Here is a 13,812-nt window from a genome sequence, read left to right on the forward strand (position 1 = left end):
TCTCAGCACACTGTATCCAGTTTGGGTTTTATTTTAGAATTTATAAAATTCCAGTGTCATCCATATTCACGAGCCTTCACATATGTTTGCATATAATCTCCAGATTTCAAAGTTAAGGCCAAGGGATGGATGGTAGCTACGGACACATGTGACACGGAACACATCCGAAGAGGAGACAGACACGCCCCGGGCCGTCAGGTGCTTGCAGGCCCGGAGGCCGCAGGGCACAGGGCGGGGCAGTCACCGCATGACCTTCAACCACCACCAGCACAGACACAGTGAAGGCTGGGGTTTGCAACGAGCGCACATGTGCGAAGTCTCTCATGGGAATTTAAAAAGGTCCCTTTGGGGAGGGCAGGGTGGAGGCGGCAGAGGACCTTGCAGGAAGGACGCAGGGAGCTGTGGGCAGACTCCCCAGGAGTCAGAGCGGCAGCGGGCAGGAGCTGACCGGGGGGAGGCCTCGAGACCCTACGGACAGCGGAGAGGCTCTCGGGCACAGGCCCCCCGGGGGAGGCAGGAGGGCACCCTTCCGTCTTCCCCGGCCGTCGGCTCCACCTCGTCTGGGGCCGCACACACACCCCGTCAGCCCCGCCTACGGACGGGCATGTTCAAGGCCGTGTGGGCCAGCGGGGGCTTGCAGTGGGCAGACTACTCGGTCTGTTCAGGAATCGCAGTCAAGGCGCCTGAGCCTGAGCTAATAAACTGAGAGAAAAGCCTCCCGTGGGGTGGGGGTGGGGGAGGAGGTGGGCCAAGCAGTGGTGACTCTCCCGAGGACACGGCCAGCTTCTCCAGGTCGGGGACCAGGGACCGGACAACTCAGTGGCCCATCACCTCCAGGGGACAGACAGCCCAGGGCCCCACGTTCCCCTTCACCAAGCACCCTGCCCTGCGGAGACCTGGGGCCGCCGCCCAGACCACCCCACCAGACTCCCGAGAAGGATCCAGTCCTCTGCTGGCTGGGACAGCCTCTGCACCCCAGGGCCGACTGCTTACCTCTGGTACATGCGTCTGAGGACGCCTGGGGGTGGCCTGTGCACTCCCCACTCTGGACTGCAGGGGTTGGGGAGGGCGTGGCCCCGAGGCCACAGTGAACAGCAGAACCCAGTGGGCCGGGGGGCCGGGTGGGAGGTGGAGGGGGGGCTGGTGGGGACGGGGGAGCTGAAGGTGGTGCAGAAGAACAAGCAGGCCAGCTGCGGGGAGGGGGGGCCTCAGTGGAGGAGTGGGGCACCCAGCTCCCTCACCCCCACCTGTGTTCCTCAGAGCCCTGCCCGGCGGCCTCGGCTCTGCCTGCGGGGCTGGGTGGTCTGGGGTGGAGGCCCGACGGGGAGACCAGGCCTTCTGAGAGCCACCCCCCCTCCCCACCGGCCTGGTCCTCGGGCGGCCCTGGGCTCTCACTTGGGCCAGTGAGCACGTGGGGCCTCCCCCCGACCCCGGGGTCAGGGTCTGTGGGCTTTCCAGCAGCTGAAGAAGCAGGTGGTCCTCCAGGAGGACGTCTGCGCCAGGCAGGGGAGAGGGAGGTGGGAAAGGATGAGGGCAAACGTTTGGCTTTTATAAAGTCAAGGAAATTTATTTCCTGAGGTCATGACAGGAAGCAGGTGCGGCCGCAGCTGCGGGCTCTCCCGGCAGGCGGGAGCTTGGCCGGTGGGCGGGGTGACTCCGAACTACGGCCTCCTTAGTGTTCACGAGGTGCCGAGCGCAGGGCCGGGCCGGGGCTGCCGGCTTCGCTGTGAGACCTCAGGGCGGGCGGGATCGACACGTGCGCAGGGTCCGGCCGCCGGGTCAGAGTGAGACGGACCCTCGCGGGGCGGGTGCTGCTCCTCGGCCATTATCGCTTGGGGCCCCACGGGAGGGTTTTGGGGGCCACCTGAGCCCCGAAGCTGGGGAACTCCTCGGAGCTGCTCATGTCGGGCGCCTGTGGGGGAGCACGCGGCTTCAGGGACGGCCGCCCCACAGCAGCACCCGGGACAGCACGAGCACGGGACGCCGGGGGCAAGGCCTCACCTTCTCGCTGCTGCTGGCAGTCCAGGGGGCGTCGCGAACAACAAAGCCCTTGGACGGCGCCTTGGACTCCTCGTGGGCAGGGGGCTTCATGTACAGCTGCAGCGCCTCGCTGTCCACCACGTCGGCCAGCTGTGGGCACAGGCGGCGTCAGTCTGCGGCAGGGGAGCCTGCCCCGGCCCGGGGGCCCATCACCCTGGCCTGTTGGGGCCAGCCGCCCCTGCAGAACTCACGTATTCCTCCTCCAGGTTGAGGATGTGGTCGATGGCTTCCTCCACGTTCTCCGGGAGCCCCGTCACGGTCACGCAGTTGGGGTCGGGCGCCCCACTCTGCGGGAAGCGGATGTCCACCTGGAAGGAGTCCACACAGAGCCCGGGTGGGCCAGGGCCCCGCTGTGCGTGTGCCAACGGCCCTCTTCTAGTGGGGGTCCCCTCGCCCCGTGTGCGCCTGGTGTTCAGAGCTCACGCTCCTCCGGACACAGAGCCACCCGCCACTCACTGCCCAGCAGTGTCAGCAGTCTCCGCTGTGAGCCCACAGCACCTCACCACCTGAGCCTCGGGTCTCCGATGGTTTGGGGTGTGCAGCCCATCCCCCCACCTGCTCTGAGGGCGAGCCGCACTCCAGGCTCAGCTTGGGGACTCACCTTGAACTCATCCATGATTTTGCGGATGGCTTTGCCACGGGCACCGATGATGCGGGCGTGAACGCGGTGGTCTAGCGGGACGTCCTCAGAAACCATCTGTTCAAGCTCACCCACGATCTTCAGGATGGCGTCCCGGGCAGCCTCCGTGTTCTTCTCGTAGCCTGTGATGGTGATTTGGTCCTGGGGCTGAGAGAGGATCCGGTCAGAAGAAGGCACCCTAGGGACACCTGACCGCGAGCACCAGGGGCACGCGCCACAAGGAGCAGCTGCTCACGGCGGGCTGAGGGCCAAGCGCGGACATTGTGCCTGACGGGGAGACCGGCGGCCCAGCAGGCTGGCAGCACCCCCACCTCCCCGAGGACAGTCGCCACCACGGGCTGAGGGCATGGGCACAGACGAGCAGACGCTGGATGGCCAGGGCGCAGGGAAAGCCCTCCTGCTGGAGACTGAGGTCTGGAGAGAAGGCGCAGACGCCGCGGCTGGCACCCCACCCTCAGCAAACGCTGAAGACGCCAGACCCGAAAATACCAGCAGAGGAAGGGGGCACTCAAAGCAAAAAGGAGGAGACAAGAAACTCCAGCTCGAGGCCCTGACCCTCAGAACAGGACAAAATACTACAACCTGGAGGACACGCCGCAATGCCAAGGACCCAAGCACAACAATGAACATCCGGGCGCTAGACAGAAGCAGGAACTGAGAGCTGCCCAGGAGAGAGCAGACGCCAGGCCACAGCAGGGCAGGCCCCCAGCCCCCTACCTGGCTCCCGTCGTCCTTATCAGGAAACTGGATGTTCACATCGTGCTCCAGGCGGATCTGGGTGATCACCGCCCCCTTCCTCCCGATGATCTTGGGGTGGTATTTAGGGTCCACAGTGACACTCAGCTTAAAGCTCCGTAAAGCCTGCCAACGAGACAAGGCGCAGTGAGGCAGGAGCGCTTCCAACCCGGCTCTCACCATCGCCGCCGCGCCCCTCCATCCTCTGCCCGCGGGCATCGCGCCACTCTGCACCAACAACGAGGCCCGGCTTTGCAGCTGAGCTCTGCGGCCTGCCCCTCAGCAACCGAACCGAGGGCCCGAGGACGCCGCTACCGCGAGCACAGGCCTTCAGGCGGACCAGGCACAGCGCCCGCCCGGCTCCACCTCCTGAGCTTGAGACGCAGACGGACGAGCGAGTGTGCAGAGAGCTGGACTTTCAGGGTGGTGGGATGCCAGCAGGCCAAATCCCCAACCAAACAAGAACAGCAGACCCACAAAAGGGAACAAAAATGTGAAAGGACATCCATAGCGAGAGGCTCAGGCTGGGCCCTGGGCAGAGAGGGGACCCCAAGGCCGGCACCGTGTTCGAGGCCGACCTGAGGCGTGTAAGCTCCCGTCACCCCCATACTATCCACAAGGGGCTTCGGGTTGCACAGTGCCCGCCCAGCTCCAGAGGCACGGCGGCTTCTCGTGTCCCTGTCAGCAAGGACAGAGCACCCAGGGTGCTGGCGGGGCCTGCCCGGGACCATGGGCACACACTGGGGGTCTCCTCTGGCACTGGCCCCCAGGCCTTCCCAGCTGAACCCTCCCTGGAAGGCTGGCAAAGGTCTTCATGTTTATTTAAGACACAGGTAACGACACAAAGGCCAACTGTTCCTGTCTTCGTAAAAGAGCGCCAGGCCCCCGACACCACCCCCAATAGGAGCTCCCGGCTCGCGGGACCCTGGGCTGCGACGCAGGGTCAGCCGGCACCGTCTCTGCCACCCGACCCCCTGGCTGAGAGGCGGCCTAGGTGCTGAGGGGCTCGGCCCCAGGACGCCCGGCCCTCACCCGGTCCTCCTGCTCAGCCTGCAGCTCCTTCACCCGCTCCAGCAGCCCCGCCTTGGCCCGGTCCAGGTTCGCAGCCAGGCCCGTGATGGCGATGATGTCAGACTGCAGCTCAGGCGCCGGGACGTGAATGTTCACCTGCGTGGAGACGGAGGCAGGCCTGCTACAGAGGGCGTCCATGGGGACACAGCTCGGCCTCGGGACGGGGAGGGTGGGGGGAAGGGCTCGGCTCACGGAGCAGGCAGGAGCACGGCACCCCCTCCCAGCACCTGGCCTCCGGGGAAACGACCTGCAGAGCGGCTTTACCTCAAACTCGTCCATCATCTTGCGTATCCCGCTTCCCTTCTGGCCGATGATGTAGCGGTGAAGGTCAAAGGGCACCTCCACTTCAATGGTGACAGGAACCAGCGCCTGCAGGACACGGCTGGGGTCAGGCCTGAAGGTGGGGGTAGGAAGCTCGTGGGCTCAGCAGCAGGCCTTCCAGGGGCACAGGGGAAGACCCCGTGGGGATGGCGTGCTCTGTAGAACCTTCCATGCTGCCCAGCTTCCAGGGACACAGGGGAAGAGCCTGTGGGGATGAGGCGCCCTCTAAAACCTTCCATGCTGCCCCAGCTGGGCAGAGCGCCACTCTCCACATGAGGGGACACAGGAAAGCCCCTAGGAGGAGCAGAGCTGTGCAAGCCCAGGGCCTTGGGGTCTAGGAGCCCACAGAGGGGCTGGGGCCACGCAGACGCGCACCCCAATCCTGCCTCAGAGACCCTAGAGAAGGTCAGAGCGACGGGACTCCGCCCGGGACCACGGCCCCCTCCTGGGGCAGCGCTGACGGCCCCTGTCGTCTCTGCAGCCTGCTCGCCTTGGGACCCGTCTGTCTCCCGCTTGCTCCCGCATCACGACAGGACCCCCATCCTGCCCGCTGCGGTGGGGCTGAGTGCTGCTCCTCGGGACCCTGCACACTGGGGGCTGGGGGGCAGGACGGTGCCCGAGCCCCACCAGCTCTGCCTGTCCGTGGCTCCAGGCCGGCAGCTCTGCCCCTAATGCGAGCCCCGGTGCTCAGGTCTCAGATCTGCACCCGCTCCCTGCTGAGGGCCGGGGGCGGGGCTGGGTAGGGTCCAAGCCCACCTCCAGGGCTTCCTTGGCCGCCTCGCACTTCTCCTTCCGGCCGGAAATGAGGATGATGTCGCACCTCCTGGGGGAGCCGGGCTCGGCCTCCTTGCCCTCTCTCCCCTCCGCGGCGTCCTCGCCGTTCTCGTGGACAGCAGGCTCCACGCTGTGCCCTAGGGACACAGAGGGGCAGCTCAGGCCGCGCGCACCCAGGGCCCAGAACCCCCAAGGCGCCTCGGGAGGACGGGGGGCCAGGCCTCCACACCTGCCTCAGGGGCTGCAGGGGGGGCGGGGCAGGACCCGCCGTGCCCGAGAAGGGAGGAGACCACCGCCGGGCGGAGGCGGCTTGAGAACACAGCACAGCAAGCAAAGTGGAAGCACGCTGGGGCTGAAAGCAGCTGGCGTGGTCCAGTCAGGCCACACAAGAACCAGGCCGAAGAACACTCATGGAGCAAGACAGCGTCCAGGAGAGAGAACACAGACGCACCGCCCAAGGCAGCCGCGACCGGGCGGGGCTGGGGCAAGCCTGCGAGAGGACATAGGGGCATACGGCTCCGAGCGCACGGGCCGCGCAAGCCAGGCACCCTGATGCCCCTGAAAGGCCTCGTCCTCGCGAGGAAGCCACGTGGCTGAGGCGTGGGCCTGGAGCGGACACTCAGATGACTCAGAAAGAACAAGCATGCCGTGTGTAAGCCAGGCGGTGAATGCAGATGTATCTCTACGTCATCCCGTCCAATTCTTCTTTAATGTGAAGTTGTTTCAAAATTGGAGAGTAAACGTTCGAGTGTGAAAGATAAATGCAAGAAAGATGGTTGAACTTGTAGCCCAAGCTCTTCTCAGGAAGATAGGAGATTCACTTCCTCCCGCGTGGGAGGCTACCAGCACTCAGCTCTCCCGGGCCAGGTCACTAGCCGCTGGGAACCCTGAGGACATCCGAAGGGCCCTTCATCTCCCTGCAACCAGGACACAGCCTACTCCGACAGACCAGAGCGACCCCGAGCCTCTGGAAGGCCCCGGACAGCCGACAGCCCCCACCTACCCCAGCCGGGACCCACCTGGGTTCTCCTCTCTGTCTGGGAATTTAATTTGGACGTTATAGTCCCGGGTGATCTGCTGGATCTTGGAGCCTTTGGGGCCCATGACCGATCGGTGGAACTTCTGGGGTATGGTGCACTCCATGGTCACCTGGGCCTCCTGGAAGAAGACAGAGCAGGAAGGACAAGTGAAGCCAAGGTCGGCCGCTTGGCCAAGTTCACGTCCACACCACTTCTGCCTATGCCCTCCAAGGCCACTGGTCGCAATGCCCCCGCCCTGCCGCCCCGCCGCCCCGCCAGGGACCCTCAGAGGCTGCGTGCGGTCTGCCCTGCTGCGCCTTTCCCCGGGTCTGGCTCCCCACCGGGGAGGGGAGGGGGCGGCGCAGGTGGGGGGCTGGGCCTGCGAAGCCCTCTGCTGTCGGCAGGGAGCCGCCGCCTGCCGGCCCAGGCCCGCCACCCGGGGCCCAGCAGGTCCTCGCTGCTGTTGGCAGGGAGCTGCCGCCTGCCGGCCCAAGCCCGCCACCCGGGGCCCACCAGGTCCTCGATGATCTCCTGGATGCGCTTCTTGGCCGCCTCCACGCAGTCCTTGGCGCCCTTGAGGGTGACCTTGTCGCTCTGCGTGCCGGAGCGCGGGAAGCTGACCATCACCCCGCCATACTCCTCGGCGATCTCCCGCAGCACCTGGCCTCTCCGGATGACGAAGTGGCGGTGGTGCTTGGGGTCCACCAGCATGCAGTCTTCAACCACGTTGTCCTGGGGGGTTGGGAAGGGTTCAGCAGGAGCTCCTGCTCACCCGCCTCCCGCAGCCCAGGGCCAGCCCCGCCCGCCCGCCTGGCTCACCAGGTTCTGGATGAGGGCCTCCAGCTCCCGCTGGGCCTCCCTGACGGCATCCTCCTTCCCGATGATGGTGATCAGGTCCTGCTCGCGGTCCTCGGCCGCCGGGAAGACGATGCGCGCCCCGGTGCTGTCCCGCACCTTGCGGATTTTCCCGCCCCCTTTGCCGATGAGGAACTTGTGATACTCAGGCTTGGCGCGGATGTCAACTGTGAAGCTCTTGGTTTGCTGCAGAAACCAATCCAGCTTCGTTGGCCTGGCGCCACCTATGCGCCCCCGGGACAGCGGGACGAGGAAGGTCTCCTCACACTGCCGCCAACGACCTTCCAAACGGGGCTGTTCGGGCCTCACCACGGACCCCAGGCCGGGCGGCACGCGCGCTCCCTTCCCTCCGTGAACGAGAGCCCCAGTCCTGCCCCCGGCGGCAGCCTGCGCCTCTGTAAGCGTCCCCACCTCTCCAGGCCCGGGCACCCCCACGCCGCCCGGCCCCGGGGACAGTGCCTCGTCCAGTGCTCACTCCAGGGCTCCAGGGGACCCATGCCCCCAGGTCAGAGACCGCCCAGCCAAGCAAGGCCGTATCTCACCATGAAACCGGAGCCCAGCAGAGGCCCCGGCCCAGTGACCTCGCTGAGCGATCCTCTGGCAGGGGGTCTGCAGAACTCAAGGGGACACACCCCCAGGCAGACAAGCCCACACTGGGCACTCTCTCCTTTCTCTTGTTGTGAAACCAGCCCCCAAGCTGAACATCAAATAACTGAATTGTTGTCTATAAGTGCTGGTTTCACAAACACCGCTGAAAATCTTCAACTTTTCAGACACTCAAACAGCAGCATTTAAAAAAACTAATAAACTGAAAAATTCTGAGAGAGATGGGAATACCAGACCAGCTGGCCTGCCTCTTGAGAAACCTATATGCAGGTCAGGAAGCAACAGTTAAAACTGGACATGGAACAACAGACTGGTTCCAAATAGGAAAAGGAGTACGTCAAGGCTGTAGATTGTCACCCTGCTTATTTAACTTATATGCAGAGTACATCATGAGAAATGCTGGACTGGAAGAAACACAAGCTGGAATCAAGACTGCCGGAGAAATATCAATAACCACAGATATGCAGATGACACCACCCTTATGGCAGAAAGTGAAGAAGAACTAAAAAGCCTCTTGATGAAAGTGGAGAGTGAAAAAGCTGGCTTAAAGCTCAACATTCAGAAAATGAAGATCATGGCATCCGGTCCCATCACTTCATGGCAAATAGATGGGGAAACAGTGTCAGACTTTATTTTTCGGGGCTCCAAAATCACTGCAGATAGTGATTGCAGCCACGAAATTAAAAGACGCTTACTCCTTGGAAGAAAAGTTATGACCAACCTAGATAGCATATTCAAAAGCAGAGACATTACTTTGCCGACTAAGGTCCGTCTAGTCAAGGCTATGGTTTTTCCTGTGGTCATGTATGGGTGTGAGAGTTGGACTGTGAAGAAGGCTGAGCGCCAAAGAATTGATGCTTTTGAACTGTGGTGTTGGAGAAGACTATTGAGAGTCCCTTGGACTGCAAGGAGATCCAACCAGTCCATTCTGAAGGAGATCGGCCCTGGAATTTCTTTGGAAGGAATGATGCTAAAGCTGAAGCTCCCAGTACTTTGGCCACCTCATGCGAAGAGTTGACTCATTGGAAAAGACTCTGATGCTGGGAGGGACTGGGGGCAGGAGGAGAAGGGGACGACAGAAGATGAGATGGCTGGATGGCAGCACAGACTCGATGGACCTGAGTCTGAGTGAACTTCGGGAGATGGTGATGGACAGGGAGGCCTGGCGTGCTGCCGTTCATGGGGTCGCAAAGAGTCGGACACGACTGAGCGACTGAACTGAACGAGTCAGGGAGCCCATCCCTGCAATGTGATAAAAGGATACATCATTACCAAGTGGGCCCACCCCAGAAACTTCAAGGGTGGTCAAACACTAAATCAACCTTGCATTTATACTAGAGAAAGAAAAACCAAGCAAGCATCTCAACAGATCCCACACCTATTCCTGATAAAAACTCTCTGCAAACCCAGCACAGAAGGGAACTTCCTCAGCTGGAAGAGCTGCCAAAGACCCAGCCCGCCCCGCGCCACAGCCGGCCAGGCTGTCTGCTCGTCGCGCTGCCCAGCAGCACACAGGAAGCGTGAGTGGCCCTGTGAAAGAAGACGCGCGCGGGTGACGTGCCAGCGAGAAAGAGCTGCAGCTGCCCATCCACACACAGTGTGTGTCACACAGAAAGCTCGCCAGAGTCCACAAGAAAGGTGCTGCCACTAATGAGCGGGCTGTCGACCAGAAGCACGGCCCGAACGCAAGGCTCTCGTCTGCTCCTATACGCGCGATAAATGGAGACGGGTAAAACAGTGCCATTCATAATCTCACTAAAAATCAAAAAGCCACGGGCCAAACACGGTGAACAAGATGTTCACGCTAAGAATGACAAAGCGCCAGTGAAAACCAAGCGGTGTAAACCCTTGGAGGGCTCCAAACTGTCGGGGTGGCAGTCCTCCGGCATCTCATCTTCAGACTCAACACGGCTCCAGCTGGGATCCAAGACAGACTTTCCCCAAGAGACTGACAGGCTGGTTCCAGTGCACATGGGAAGGCAGAGAGCCTGGAGGAGCCAGAGCAGTTTCAACAAGCACAATGCTGAGGGCCCTGAGCTGTCTCGCGGCAGTCACCCCGTCGCGCCGCTGAGACAGCGGAGGCCAGAAACAGCCGCAGGGGCGCTGTGACAAAGGGGCGGAGCGACTGGATCAGTGGAGGCCCATGGGAAGCGGCGCCTGTCAAAGGGCGTTCCTGAGTGGGGGGTCCCATGAATGCAGGCCTGCTAACCCAGAACCACGCACGGAGACTTCCTGTATGCAAAGCATGCTTAGGAGGAAAAAGCCCCACGTAACAAGCCCAGCAGCAAATTAATTTTCTCCACTGAACATGCAGGTATCCGGCCTGGAGAGGCCCTTCAGGAGACACATGCGTGTGCACAGATGTGCTCTAACCTGCCGCAGAGACAGGCTGTGCAGGGCCTCCAGCGGGACGTGAGCACAGACCACCCCGACCGGCGCTCACCTTCTCCTCTGCCAGGTGCAGCAGCTGCTTCCGGGCCTTCTCCACGTCCGAGGACGGGCCCCTGATGACCACGGTGTCGCTGCCCGAGCCCTCCACAGGGAAGTGGATGTGGACGCCGCCGCACTCCTCCATGATGGAGCGGATGAGGCGGCCCTTGGTGCCGATGAGCGAGTTGTGCAGTCGCGCGGGGATGGACACCTCCACCTCGGCGATGTTGGCCTGGAATCCAACATGAGGGAGAAGGCCTGTGTGGCCCGAAGGGCAGGCCCGCCGCAGAGCCCCAGGGCCAGCCTGCCCAAGCGCCCTGTAAGCCAGGACCCCGCCCTGAGTCAAGGCAGGACTGCACCCTCCTCCACCGGGCACAGTGGCGAGATGCTGGAGGAGGAGCCAGCAGGCCGCACCTGGCCCTGCTCCCGGCCAAGTCCCACACCAAGGACGCAGCGCCAACCGTCCAGGGAGCGCCGCAGGCTCACGGCGGGACGCTCAGGGGGCGGGCAGCCAGAGTACCGCAGGCTCATGGTGGGATGTGCAGGGAGCCTGGCTGCGCTGCAGAAGCCACTGGCTCTCGACTCAGCACTGTGACCCCACCTGACAAGTCTAGACAGCAAGCCCAAAAGGAGCAAAGTGCTGTGAAATAACAAAGCTTGAAGATCCATTACAGGAACACAGAAAATACCTACTATACACCAAAGTAAACTTCATAACATTTGGCATCCGATAAAAACAAACAACAAGCAGAAAAACTGGGCATGCAAAGAAATGAGAAAACACGTGCCATCATGGGAACGAATGATGGAAAACAGCCCGAAACGAGGCAGATGTGAGAGCCAGCGGCCCAGGACCCTGAAGCAGGTGTTTCCACTACACTGCACATGGTCCAGAAGCCAAAAGCAAGGCTGACCGTGTCAAGCATAACAACAAAGGGCTGAAACTGAACTTAAGCGGTGAGGACGACATATGGAAAGTGGCATAAACACTAGGAGCTATTTGTTTCTTTGGCTGGATTTTCTTTTTTGGCCATCCTGCTCAGCATGTGGGAGCTTATCAACAGTGCCCCGCCCCCGCCCAGGACCGGCCCTGCCCCCTCTCTGCTTGACGTGCGGTCTTAGCGCCGCCAGGGAAGTCCCCAGATCTTTCTACATTTCAGGACAACGCTAAACTCACATATACAAGAAGTCTGAGGAACTCCAAGCAAAGAAACATGAGTGAAATGACACTAAGACACATCAGAACTTGCTAGAAGACTGGCGTCATCATCAGACAAGCCAGAAGAGCAAACTCGCAGGGTGACACCAGCTGTCTCGTGGACCACATTGGGAGACACGCAGGCAAAGGACAGAGCGAAACCCAGCAGCCCGAGGTGTGGAGGCTGCTGGGGACGTGAGGTGGTGCAGCTGCTGTGGAGGATGCCCCTTACAGAAACACGCCCTCCTCACACCACACAACCCATCTCATCACCAAGTGAGAAAGGACCACACGCCACTCCAGCTACATGACAGTCTGCAAAGGCCAACCGTGGGGCCAGCGAAGGGTCAGGGGCTGCATGGGCTGGGGAAGGGAGGCACGAACGGCTGGCACAGAAGGCTCGTGTACGTGCTAAGTACGTGCGGCCTGACTTTTTCTTGTTTGAACCTTCTAAAAGGTAACTGGACATTTAAACAGAAAGGTTAAGGAAGTGTGTGGGGCTTGCAATGTGTTGACAGCACAGCGGCTGCGGGCCCACCGTTCTCAGGCCCTTACCCTGCATTCCAAGCAGCACTGAGCCAGCCAGATGCCCCAACCCCTGAAGCAGCCCCTGACATCAAACAGGGAAACAGACAGGCCCAAAGGGGGAAACGGAGCCATGAAACACAGGTCACAGGCCGAAAGGGGAAAACTGAGCCACGAAACCCTGTCACAGGCCCAAAGCAGGGGTGGAGCCATGAAACGCCAGTCACAGGCCCAAAGGGGTAAACGGAGCCACGAAACCCTGGTCACAGGCCCAAAGCAGGGAAATGGAGCCACGAAACCCCGGTCAAAAGAAGGCCAAAGGAAATGAGACAGCTGGCACAGAGCCGAGAGACAGCAACAGCCCCCAGCACGCTGCTGGGCGTCACCAAGAGAACGGGGCGCGGGGGGCAAGGGTGTGTGGAGAAGGACAGCGCGTGCACTGGACCCACAAGGGTGCTGTGGCGGGGACCCCTGAGGAGCAGTCACACGTTACAATGCAAACTGCACTCTACACCGGCCATTTCTTGCCTTTTACTCTCTCAAAACACCCCCCAAAGAGAAAGAAAGTGCGGGTTCCCCAGGGCCGGGGACAGGTGGCAGGCTGCTGGCCCACCCGCCTCGCCCCTTACCAGGTCCTTCTGGATGGACAGGATGCGGCTGCGGGCGGCCTCGCAGTTGGCCCGCTTGCCGGTGATGACGATGGTCTCCGAGTTGCTGTTCTCTGCCGGAAGGTCAATTTTGGTGTTGCTTTCTTCCCGAATCTGCAAGGAGAGAGGCCTGTGAGGAGCTGACGGCAACCCCCCCGCCCCCACCCCTGCATTAAAGCTAGGCCAGCTCGGGGCAGGGCGGGCAGAGGTGAGGTGAGGGGAGACGTGCCAGCGGTCACCTTTTTAATATTTGCGCCTCCCTTCCCGATGATGTTCTTGTGGAACTGCTTGAAGATCGGAACAGAAATCGAATAACTGTTTTCCACCTTAAAAACCAAGGATGGCACAATGAGTCGAGTGAAAAGACCCTCCCAGGCCCAAAGGCCAGACCAGAGGACGGGCTCCTGTGACGCAGACAGGCCGGGGCCCACTCCCCTCCCGGTCTGACCCCAGAGTCTGCCAGGAGCCCGGAGGCAACTGAGCCCACAGCCGACTGACTGACCAGTGTGCCTGACTGGCGGCCGCAGGGTCCGGACAGAGGCCCCCATCCCCCGGGAAGGCGCCTCACACCTATGGCTCACAGCCTGGACACGCCCAGAGGCCGCAGCTCCAGCCTGGGTGTGCGTGAGCGCAGCACACATGGAGGAGGGTCGCGGGACCCACCACCCGGCAGTGCCTCCTGAGGGGGTGAGGCCAAGTCCCAGAAAACCGCCGGGAAGCCCCCGGGCACTGGCCACCCGCCGCCTCACCACTTTCCAAACCACTTCTTCACGTTCCAAGTTTCGAGAAAAACGACCAATCAGTAAATGATGCCTCATGCAACTCAGCAGACCCCTCTGCTTACTGGGTGGGAAAGTTTCTCTCACGAGGTATCTGAGGACCCCCCAGGAAACAAAGCAACCTGCACGGCAAGGAGGTTCCCCCACCGGACACGGAGGTCACAGCCCTTTC

General features: G+C 61.8%; 1 protein-coding gene across 4 annotated transcripts in view; it reads right to left on the bottom strand.

The window, feature by feature from the left end:
- Positions 1–1,540: 1,540 nt before the first annotated feature.
- HDLBP (high density lipoprotein binding protein) overlaps positions 1,541–13,812 on the bottom strand; it is a 57,947-nt gene continuing 45,675 nt past the window's right edge. For all 4 annotated transcript variants that reach the window (XM_052637172.1, XM_052637174.1, XM_052637173.1 and 1 more), the window contains 14 exons: positions 13,101–13,187; positions 12,844–12,975; positions 10,505–10,723; positions 7,420–7,641; positions 7,114–7,332; positions 6,601–6,739; positions 5,564–5,718; positions 4,751–4,855; positions 4,448–4,582; positions 3,398–3,541; positions 2,642–2,827; positions 2,232–2,348; positions 2,002–2,130; positions 1,541–1,912 (listed from right to left, as the gene is read on the bottom strand). In XM_052637172.1, the coding sequence (XP_052493132.1) occupies positions 1,826–1,912; positions 2,002–2,130; positions 2,232–2,348; positions 2,642–2,827; positions 3,398–3,541; positions 4,448–4,582; positions 4,751–4,855; positions 5,564–5,718; positions 6,601–6,739; positions 7,114–7,332; positions 7,420–7,641; positions 10,505–10,723; positions 12,844–12,975; positions 13,101–13,187 (2,076 nt within the window). In that variant the 3' untranslated portion in view covers positions 1,541–1,825. The remainder of the gene's footprint in view (positions 1,913–2,001; positions 2,131–2,231; positions 2,349–2,641; positions 2,828–3,397; positions 3,542–4,447; positions 4,583–4,750; positions 4,856–5,563; positions 5,719–6,600; positions 6,740–7,113; positions 7,333–7,419; positions 7,642–10,504; positions 10,724–12,843; positions 12,976–13,100; positions 13,188–13,812) is intronic.

This window comes from Budorcas taxicolor, chromosome 3 (assembly GCF_023091745.1).
Source record: "Budorcas taxicolor isolate Tak-1 chromosome 3, Takin1.1, whole genome shotgun sequence".
Taxonomy (NCBI): Eukaryota; Metazoa; Chordata; class Mammalia; order Artiodactyla; family Bovidae; genus Budorcas; species Budorcas taxicolor.